The sequence below is a fragment of the Brassica napus genome, unplaced genomic scaffold (assembly GCF_020379485.1).
Source record: "Brassica napus cultivar Da-Ae unplaced genomic scaffold, Da-Ae ScsIHWf_1980;HRSCAF=2628, whole genome shotgun sequence".
In the NCBI taxonomy this organism is placed as follows: Eukaryota; Viridiplantae; Streptophyta; class Magnoliopsida; order Brassicales; family Brassicaceae; genus Brassica; species Brassica napus.
Genome location: NW_026015396.1, coordinates 23,237 through 35,070, shown reverse-complemented (window position 1 = coordinate 35,070; position 11,834 = coordinate 23,237). Strand labels below are relative to the sequence as shown.

At 29.1% G+C, this 11,834-nt stretch overlaps 1 protein-coding gene across 1 annotated transcript; it reads left to right on the top strand.

The window, feature by feature from the left end:
* Positions 1 to 4,866: 4,866 nt before the first annotated feature.
* Positions 4,867 to 6,145, top strand: LOC125599749 (vegetative cell wall protein gp1-like). Its single transcript, XM_048772863.1, has one exon. It carries the CDS (start codon positions 4,971 to 4,973, stop codon positions 6,015 to 6,017), a length of 1,047 nt encoding a protein of 348 aa, XP_048628820.1. The 5' UTR covers positions 4,867 to 4,970; the 3' UTR covers positions 6,018 to 6,145.
* The last annotated feature ends 5,689 nt before the right edge of the window (positions 6,146 to 11,834 follow it).

Below are 11,834 nucleotides of genomic sequence, written 5' to 3'. Positions count from 1 at the left end.
TTCCCTGGCGCCTCCAAAACCCGGAAACCACTATCAGAGGCTTAGTGACTGACTGTGTCTCGCTTCTTAATTAGAAACGATGCAGAGTTTATAGCGTTACAAGCAAGTCAACAAAAAATGAAAGGCTTCTTAAAATTCTGAGCAGGTTGGCCGGTTCTATTTTAATTGGTGGACGACAATTGCTTGGTTACGCAGACAAAACCAAAAATACAACCACTTTGACAAAATCATAGTACGTCAGAAAGATACCAGTGTACATTGTACAGTGTACTAGAGAGTGTTCGTAACTATAATTCCATCAGCAAAGGACTTCTACATCTTTATAGTATTTCTTTTTAGTAGTTTTTGTATACCAACCTAGTGGCATAGTAACATGTTTTACGTTACGTACAGTAGACATCATATTAAACGTATTGATTTGTAGGAGACAGATCGTGTTCTTTGTATTGATACTGATCTGGAGATAACATGTAGCTGTCATTATCATCAGCAGAATTAAAAGTCGAATTCTAGAAATCCTCTTACCATTTTTTTCAAAGTCAAAAGATATAGTTCAAGTTATATACAAACTAGGATAAGATCCGCGCCTTGCGCGGGATTAAGTTATTATTTTTATTATATTTTGGAGAATGAAACAATAGTTTGGCTTCATTTGGATTACGGGTGTTCAATCCGGATATCGGGTTGGTTTCGGTTCGGTTCGGTTTTTTTCGGTATTTGGTTAGTAAAATATAACTACTATTCTAAATCCATATTTACTTTGACTTTAGTCTTTCACATACTTTTGAAAGATTTCAACTGGACGACTAAATTGATCAGCCAATCTTGTTGCTTTAAATCATTAGTGTATATATATATATATATATATATATATATATTTAGTTTGAATATTTATTAAATAAAAATTCATATGCGTTATATTTTATGATCATTTGTAACTTATTATAACAAAAAAATAATCTATTGATCACAAAATTTTCAGAGTGGGAATATTCAAATTTCTAATAATATATAGACGTTTTGAAAAATTCAAATATAACATATAAGAAAAAATATAAATGTTTTTATTATATATTTAATGTGATTTTTTAATATCTTTCAATAATATAAAATTAAAAAAAAAGAACTAAGATACCAAAATTGTTATCAAATATTTATTATTCATAATAATTAATTTTCATATATACGTTAATCATATTAGGTAATTTCGTAGCTTCTAATTAAGGAAAGTGCAAAAAAAATTTTGGTAGATTATTTATCAATTCGATAGTTAGTTTAATAAAAATATAATGTAAGTCAAGATGGACCAACCTATTTTTCTAAGAATAGTATATTTTATATAGTCATTTATTAAATGAGAATTTATAATCATACAGTTCTATGATCATTCATATCATTTTATAACTGAATATTTAAATCATCGATAACAAAATTTTCAATGTGAAATCTTTAATAAGTTTATAATTTATAAATGTTTTTGAAAATTCATTGAAAGTTTTAATATTAAAATATTTATGTAATCTTATGGTATATAGTATAATCTATATATATATATATAAATATATATGTTTTATTATTAAATGATATTTTTTACTCATATGGTTTTAAAATAATGTGTATCTTCTTATAATATTAAATAAAAGTTCATATTAATACAATTTTATGATCATTTGTAACTTATTATGACAAAAAAAATAATCTATTGATCACAAAATTTTCAGAGTGGGGATCTTCAAATTTCTAATAATTTATAGACGTTTTGAAAAATTCAAAATATAACATATAAAAAAATTATAAATGTTTTTATTATATATTTAATGTGATTTTTAAATATATTTTAATAATATAAAATTAAAAAAAGAACTAAGATACAAAAATTGTTATCAAATATTTATTATTCATTATAATTAATTTTCACATATACGTTAATCATATTAGGTAATTTCGTAGTTTTTATTTAAGGAAAGTGCAAAACATTTTTTGGTACGTTATTTATCAATTCGATAGTTAGTTTAATAAAAAGTGTAATATAAGTTAAGATGGACCAACCTATTTTTCTAGGAATAGTATATTTTGTATAGTTATTTATTAAATAAGAATTTATAATCATACGGTTCTATGATCATTCATATCGTTTTATAACAAAATATTTAAATCATCGATAACAAAATTTTCAATCTGAAATCTTTAATAAGTTTATAATTTATAAATGTTCTTGAAAATTCATTGAAAGTTTTAATATTAAAATATTTATGTAATCTTATGGTATATAGTGTTTAATATATATATATATATTTATTTTATTATTAAATGATATTTTTTACTCATATGGTTTTAAAATCATGTGTATCTTCTTATAATAAAAATGTTAAACCATTGTTCATTAATTTTTAACATAATAATTTTAATAGTTTTAGTCATTTATTGTCGTTTTTAAAAATTCAAAATATAACATATACGAAAAAATCTAAATTTTATTTTTATAGCTAATTTGATTGTTTAATTTATTTTAATAATATAAAATTAAACAAAAAATGATGGAGGAGATATACATTGTTATCAAATCTTTATTATTAAACTCATTAATTGTCATATATATATTAGTCATTTATGGTAATTCCGTAGGTTTTATTTAAGGAAAGAAAATATCATATCATATCATTATATCATATAGTTTGACCAACTTATGTATCTAACAACATATAAAAATTGAATGTGGACCTACTTATTTTTTAATTGAATGTAATTGACTACCTAATTGAGTGCCACCTATGCATTGGAGCCTCTTTTAATTAATACAAAATTGAGGTTACATCTTTTCAAATGTTCCTCAATTAATATATAAGGGATTATAGACTAAAAAGTAAAACTATTAGAAAAATAGCAAATAGTTTTACATCGCCGCCCACCGCTTCAAAACAATATTGCGAATAGTATACAATCTAATTACGTCGACCAAAATATCAATAACTAACACAGTTATTAAAATTAAAAAAAAATGAAAATTTTGCATTCTCATCTTAATGCTTTTATTTTTCAAAGTTATATGCGTTTATATTTAATATTACCATAAATTATGGACAATTACAGTGTTAACACGAATAATCTTCAAAACAAAACATATAGAAAGACGAATAAAACAAACTTTCTATTTTGGCTAGATTCTTTCTTAAAACGTTCTGCAATCAAATCAAAATTCGGTTTCCCACGGAGCAAGGCTTCTTTCCATGAGAAAAGACAGCATTTACAAACCTCGGCGTTGCACAGAGTCACAAACTCACTCGCTTTCTTGAACAAACCCAATCTACGTATTGAAAACGTGACTTGCTTTGCGTTTGTCTTTTAGACTTTCTCCATATCAATCTTTCTCCTCCCCATTCGTTTTTTCCTTTTTGCGGCTCCTCCCCATTCCTTTTTGTTAATGTTTGTAAGAAGGACGATTAATTTTCCAGTTATCTTTATAGTAATGAATAAGTGAAGGGATTGTGCCCCATTACTCATACTCAAGAGTAGTTTTAATAACTCTTTTTTTTTTGCATAAATACATACTCTTCCGTTTCATAAAAATAGATTTTCTAACATTTTCACACATATTAAGAAAACACATTAAATCACTATAATAAATATATCATTTTCTGTAATTTTTAATTTTTAATATATTTTAACTAATAGTAATTCAATAAAATCAGTTAATTTTATTAAAATTTATAACTTTTTCATAGAAAACACAAAATATTTATCTTCGTGAAACATTTGTGTCAAAAATGGTAAGACGACTATTGGTCAAAATCTTTAAATTATAGAGCATTGAATAATTTCTATATAGTTAAGAGTACTCCTTAGTCCAAATCTTAGCATTAATGATGAAAGAGATGAGAATACTCTCCGCAGCAAAATTGGTAAAGCTGCTCCGGGTTGGGGCATTGCTTTTATTTCCGTTTATGTTTTAATATGAAAAAATCAGTTGCAAAAAGAAAAAAAATTGGTAAAGCATGAAGGTTGTACCAACAACGAATAGATACAAAGCAGAAGAAATCGATTTTTTAATACAAAAAACGTGTGTGTAGCAGTTAATTTATCTGATATCTCTTTAGTCTTTATAATACCGTCTTCTGAGATCCAAGCAAAATGACATACGACCCGGACCGGTTCTGAACACAGCCTAGTGAAACCCTAGTCTTAGATCTCAATTTTTTATATAAAAAAACATAAGTTTAGGTTTCTAAATTGTTAAAAAATTATTAAATTTTATACTCCATCCGTTCCTTAATGATAGACTTTTTAGAAAAACGTTTGTTTCACAAAGATGTATTTTTTGTGTTTTTTATGAAAAAATTGTAAATTTCAAAAAAATTAATTGACTTTATTAAATTATTATTAGTTAAAAGTTATTGAAAATTACAGAAAATGATATATTTTATGGTAGTTTAATGTGTTTTCTTAATATGTGTGAAAATCTAAAAAAAAATTATTTTTTAAAAACAAAGGGAGTAGTAAATATCTATGTTCCCAAAATCTCAAAACTGGTTTTGATACGTTCTCGGCCTCCTTAATTAGTTGCATCATTGATCTCACATTTTGATGAGTTCCATAGCTAGGTTGTTCTGAACAATGAGTTCCACAGTGATAGCTGATAAATGTTGTTTTTCAAACATTAGAACCCTTTCAAACTTAAGTTTGCTATTTAAAAAAATTTCAACTAAAGGTCAATAATGATTGAAGAATTGAAATGGTGGTGTAGCAGATTTCAAGGCTATACTTAGATCATGGGGTTTTAATTGAAGAATACGAATGGTTTTAAAATACATGAGAGAACGTTAAGGTAAGCTAACGTGTTTGACCTATTTTAACGCAAAACCTTCACAACATTACTACCCCACCCCTCTTAAAGATTATTTGGTCTCTTTTATCTTCCAAGAAACCCAATTTTTTTTCCTCAAAAGGGAGGAAAAAATAGGTTAAAGAAAATAATGGAGTCGAATAAAACGTTTTGGATCATCATCCTGATCGTCACGGTTTCTACCTTCCTAACGCCTATGGTGGAGTCCAAATCTGTGCCGCTCAGAGATTCTTATGTCGCGAGGTCTCTGCTCTCTGTCTCTCCACCTTCAGAGTCTCCATCTTCCTCACCAGCTCCAGGTCCGGAAGTTGAAAACACGATCGCTGTCCCAGCGAGTTCTCCTACAGAGATTGATATAGACTCTCCCTCGCCGTCACCAGGGGCTCCTGCTGATTCCATTTCTCCTACTAATGCTCCAACCACGAGCTCTCCCTCGCCGTCACCAGAGGCTCCTGCTAATGCTCCAGCGACGGACTCTCCCTCTCCGTCACCAGAGGTAGATATGGACTCTCCCTCACCGTCATCAGAGGCTCCCGTGGACTCAACTTCCCCTGCTAATCCTCCGACGGAGATGGATATAATCTCTCCATCTCCGTCACCAGAGGCTCCCGAAGATTCAGCTTCCCCTGCTAATCCTCCGACGGAGATGGATATAGACTCTCCATCTCCGTCACCAGAGACCCCCGAAGAAATCCCCGGGGCCCCATCTGGCAAAACACTTATAAGTTCAGCTACAACTCTTCTGAAACAAACATTGTTGTCTCCCGAGATCAAAACCATTTGCGGCAAAACCGATAACCCTGAGCTATGCGAATCTTCCATTAGTCCTCTGTTAACGGCTGCTATAAAACCCGACGCTTCCTCTGTTCTCGTTCTCGCCATTCAAGCTTCCATCAACGCGACGAAGGCGGTGATGCCTACCGTCAACAAAGTAGCCGCAGCGGATTGTCAGGAGCTGTACGATGACGCGGTGTCGAACTTGGAGGACGCGATTAACGCCGTCAATGAAAGTGACATCGCCACCGTTAACAGTAACTTGAGCGCGGCCATGACGGATTACGGCACGTGCAACGACGGGTTTGAGGAGTCTGGTGAGCCTAACCCGTTGGCTGACGTGGCTGATAAGCTTCACAAGATGGTTAGTAATTGTCTGGCTATCTCTACGTTGATCAAGTGATGAATATATACATAATGGCGTTACGTTTTCAAATCTTGAGATTGTTAAAACTAAACAAACTGTGATGTTTCGCTATCTCTACGATGTATTCATATATATTTTAAAGAGAGGTGAAGGTTTAGGCGTTATGGTGTAATGATATTACATGCATCGATCTATATCCTCGTTGTTATATTGTTGGTGTGTGTGTGGATATTCATTTCTCGTGAAACAAAGTGATATAAATGTATAAATGTAAACCACATAAATATTTTCTTATGGGGGGATCCCGGATAAGTCTCAGCCCTAATCCGAAGAATGTTTGGTAGCTTTTGTAAAATGAACAACACGTCCGATGACAAGTATGCACGGAATAGATAAAATCATGCTATTAGAGCAGCTTCATCAGTGATATTTATCTCAACGACTAAAGGAAATGAAAAAAAAAGAGAGAGATTGTTTTTATCAATTAATTTAGTAAAACTTCGTAATACCCCATAAATCGATGGAATAACCAATATAAAATTATTATTTTGTATACTTTGTATACTGAAGCCTATAATCTTTAGTGTTGTTTTAAAATTTATACCGTATTCTACATTTGTATTAATGTATGCTAAACTCTTTTTCTTGGTAAATGAGCATCTTTCAATTGTTTTTATCAAATAATTTAATAAAACTTCATAATACCTCTAAATCGATGGAATAACCACTATAAAATTATTATTTTCTTGATAAACGGAGAGCACAAAGGCTCCAAACCACTTTGAACATCATCATATGTTAGTGCAGGATGCAACTAGGCATTAAAACAATATTGTCATATTTTTTGAAATTTTCTCAAAATCTATGGGCTAACCCCTACAAAAATATTGAGTTTTTGGTAAATACTTTACATACTGAAGCCTATAATCTTTATAGTTATTTTAAAATTTCTACCATATTCTACATTTGTATTAATGTATGCTAAACTCTTTTTCATGGTAAATGAGCATCGTTCAATGGTTTTTATCAATTAATTTAATAAAACTTCATAATACTTCCTAAATCGATGGAATAACCACTATAAAATTATTATTTTCTTGATAAACGGAGAGCACAAAGGCTCCAAACCTCTTTGAACATCATCATATGTTAGTGCAGGATGCAACTAGGCATTAAAACAATATTGTTATATTTTTTGAAATTTTCTCAAAATCTATGGGCTAACCCCTACAAAATATTGAGTTTTTGGTAAATACTTTGTATACTGAAGCCTATAATCTTTAGTGTTGTTTTAAAATTTATACCATATTCTACATTTGTATTAATGTATGCTAAACTCTTTTTCATGGTAAATGAGCATCTTTCAATTGTTTTTATCAAATAATTTAATAAAACTTCATAATACCTCTTAAATCGATGGAATAACCACTATAAAATTATTATTTTCTTGATAAACGGAGAGCACAAAGGCTCCAAACCACTTTGAACATCATCATATGTTAGTGCAGGATGCAACTAGGCATTAAAACAATATTGTCATATTTTTTGAAATTTTCTCAAAATCTATGGACTAACCCCTACAAAAATATTGAGTTTTTGGTAAATACTTTATATACTGAAGCCTATAATCTTTAATGTTATTTTAAAATTTCTACCATATTCTACATTTGTATTAATGTATGCTAAACTCTTTTTCATGGTAAATGAGCATCGTTCAATGGTTTTTATCAATTAATTTGATAAAACTTCATAATACCTCCTAAATCGATGGAATAACCAATATAAAATTATTATTTTCTTGATAAACGGAGAGCACAAAGGCTCCAAACCTCTTTGAACATCATCATATGTTAGTGCAGGATGCAACTAGGCATTAAAACAATATTGTTATATATTTTTTGAAATTTTCTCAAAATCTATGGGCTAACCCCTACAAAAATATTGAGTTTTTGGTAAATACTTTATATACTGAAGCCTATAATTTTTAGTGTTGTTTTAAAATTTCTACCATATTCTACATTTGTATTAATGTATGCTAAACTCTTTTTCATGGTAAATGAGCATCTTTCAATTGTTTTTATCAAATAATTTAATAAAACTTCATAATACCTCTTAAATCGATGGAATAACCACTATAAAATTATTATTTTCTTGATAAACGGAGAGCACAAAGGCTCCAAACCTCTTTGAACATCATCATATGTTAGTGCAGGATGCAACTAGGCATTAAAACAATATTGTCATATTTTTTGAAATTTTCTCAAAATCTATGGGCTAACCCCTACAAAAATATTGAGTTTTTGGTAAATACTTTATATACTGAAGCCTATAATCTTTAGTGTTGTTTTAAAATTTCTACCATATTCTACATTTGTATTAATGTATGCTAAACTCTTTTTCATGGTAAATAAGCATCGTTCAATAGTTTTTATCAATTAATTTAATAAAGCTTCATAATACCTCCTACATCGATGGAATAACCACTATAAAAATATTATTTTCTTGATAAACGGAGAGCACAAAGGCTCCAAACCACTTTGAACATCATCATATGTTAGTGCAGGATGCAATTAGGCATTAAAACAATATTGTTATATATTTTTTGAATTTTTCTCAAAATCTATGGGCTAACCCCTACAAACCCCTACAAAAATATTGAGTTTTTGGTAAATACTTTGTATACTGAAGCCTATAATCTTTAGTGTTGTTTTAAAATTCTACCATATTCTACATTTGTATTTATGTATGCTAAACTCTTTTTCGTGGTAAATGAGCATCTTTCAATTGTTTTTATCAAATAATTTAATAAAACTTCATAATACACCCTAAATCGATGGAATAACCACTATAAAATTATTATTTTCTTGATAAACGGACACGACAAAGGCTCCAAACCTCTTTGAACATCATCATATGTTAGTGCAGGATGCAACTAGGCTATAAAAAAAATATTGTCATATTTTTTGAAATTTTCTCAAAATCTATGGGCTAACCCCTACAAAAATATTGAGTTTTTGGTAAATACTTTATATACTGAAGCCTATAATCTTTAGTGTTGTTTTAAAATTTCTACCATATTCTACATTTGTATTAATGTATGCTAAACTCTTTTTCATGGTAAATGAGCATCTTTCAATTGTTTTTATCAAATAATTTAATAAAACTTCATAATACCCCTAAATCGATGGAATAACCACTATAAAATTATTATTTTCTTGATAAACGGAGAGCACAAAGGCTCCAAACCTCTTTGAACATCATCATATGTTAGTGCAGGATGCAACTAGGCATTAAAACAATATTGTCATATTTTTGAAATTTTCTCAAAATCTATGGGCTAACCCCTACAAAAATATTGAGTTTTTGGTAAATACTTTATATACTGAAGCCTATAATCTTTAGTGTTGTTTTAAAATTTCTACCATATTCTACATTTGTATTAATGTATGCTAAACTCTTTTTCATGGTAAATGAGCATCGTTCAATGGTTTTTATCAATTAATTTAATAAAACTTCATAATACCTCCTAAATCGATGGAATAACCACTATAAAATTATTATTTTCTTGATAAACGGAGAGCACAAAGGCTCCAAACCTCTTTGAACATCATCATATGTTAGTGCAGGATGCAACTAGGCATTAAAACAATATTGTCATATTTTTTGAAATTTTCTCAAAATCTATGGGCTAACCCCTACAAAAATATTGAGTTTTTGGTAAATACTTTATATACTGAAGCCTATAATCTTTAGTGTTGTTTTAAAATTTCTACCATATTCTACATTTGTATTAATGTATGCTAAACTCTTTTTCATGGTAAATGAGCATCGTTCAATTGTTTTTATCAATTAATTTATAAAACTTCATAATACCTCCTAAATCGATGGAATAACCACTATAAAATTATTATTTTCTTGATAAACGGAGAGCACAAAGGCTCCAAACCTCTTTGAACATCATCATATGTTAGTGCAGGATGCAACTAGGCATTAAAACAATATTGTCATATTTTTTGAAATTTTCTCAAAATCTATGGGCTAACCCCTACAAAAATATTGAGTTTTTGGTAAATACTTTATATACTGAAGCCTATAATCTTTAGTGTTGTTTTAAAATTTCTACCATATTCTACATTTGTATTAATGTATGCTAAACTCTTTTTCATGGTAAATGAGCATCGTTCAATTGTTTTTATCAATTAATTTAATAAAACTTCATAATACTCCCTAAATCGATGGAATAACCACTATAAAATTATTATTTTCTTGATAAACGGAGACGACAAAGGCTCCAAACCTCTTTGAACATCATCATATGTTAGTGCAGGATGCAACTAGGCATTAAAACAATATTGTCATATTTTTTGAAATTTTCTCAAAATCTATGGGCTAACCCCTACAAAAATATTGAGTTTTTGGTAAATACTTTATATACTGAAGCCTATAATCTTTAGTGTTGTTTTAAAATTTCTACCATATTCTACATTTGTATTAATGTATGCTAAACTCTTTTTCATGGTAAATGAGCATCGTTCAATTGTTTTTATCAATTAATTTAGTAAAACTTCATAATACCCCTAAATCGATGGAATAACCACTATAAAATTATTATTTTCTTGATAAACGGAGAGCACAAAGGCTCCAAACCTCTTTGAACATCATCATATGTTAGTGCAGGATGCAACTAGGCATTAAAACAATATTGTCATATTTTTTGAAATTTTCTCAAAATCTATGGGCTAACCCCTACAAAAATATTGAGTTTTTGGTAAATACTTTATATACTGAAGCCTATAATCTTTAGTGTTGTTTTAAAATTTCTACCATATTCTACATTTGTATTAATGTATGCTAAACTCTTTTTCATGGTAAATGAGCATCGTTCAATTGTTTTTATCAATTAATTTAGTAAAACTTCATAATACTCCTAAATCGATGGAATAACCACTATAAAATTATTATTTTCTTGATAAACGGAGAGCACAAAGGCTCCAAACCTCTTTGAACATCATCATATGTTAGTGCAGGATGCAACTAGGCATTAAAACAATATTGTCATATTTTTTGAAATTTTCTCAAAATCTATGGGCTAACCCCTACAAAAATATTGAGTTTTTGGTAAATACTTTATATACTGAAGCCTATAATCTTTAGTGTTGTTTTAAAATTTCTACCATATTCTACATTTGTATTAATGTATGCTAAACTCTTTTTCATGGTAAATGAGCATCGTTCAATTGTTTTTATCAATTAATTTAATAAAACTTCATAATACCCTAAATCGATGGAATAACCACTATAAAATTATTATTTTCTTGATAAACGGAGAGCACAAAGGCTCCAAACCTCTTTGAACATCATCATATGTTAGTGCAGGATGCAACTAGGCATTAAAACAATATTGTCATATTTTTTGAAATTTTCTCAAAATCTATGGGCTAACCCCTACAAAAATATTGAGTTTTTGGTAAATACTTTATATACTGAAGCCTATAATCTTTAGTGTTGTTTTAAAATTTCTACCATATTCTACATTTGTATTAATGTATGCTAAACTCTTTTTCATGGTAAATGAGCATCGTTCAATTGTTTTTATCAATTAATTTAATAAAACTTCATAATACTCCTAAATCGATGGAATAACCACTATAAAATTATTATTTTCTTGATAAACGGAGAGCACAAAGGCTCCAAACCTCTTTGAACATCATCATATGTTAGTGCAGGATGCAACTAGGCATTAAAACAATATTGTCATATTTTTTGAAATTTTCTCAAAATCTATGGGCTAACCCCTACAAAAATATTGAGTTTTTGGTAAATACTTTATATACTGAAGCCTATAATCTTTAG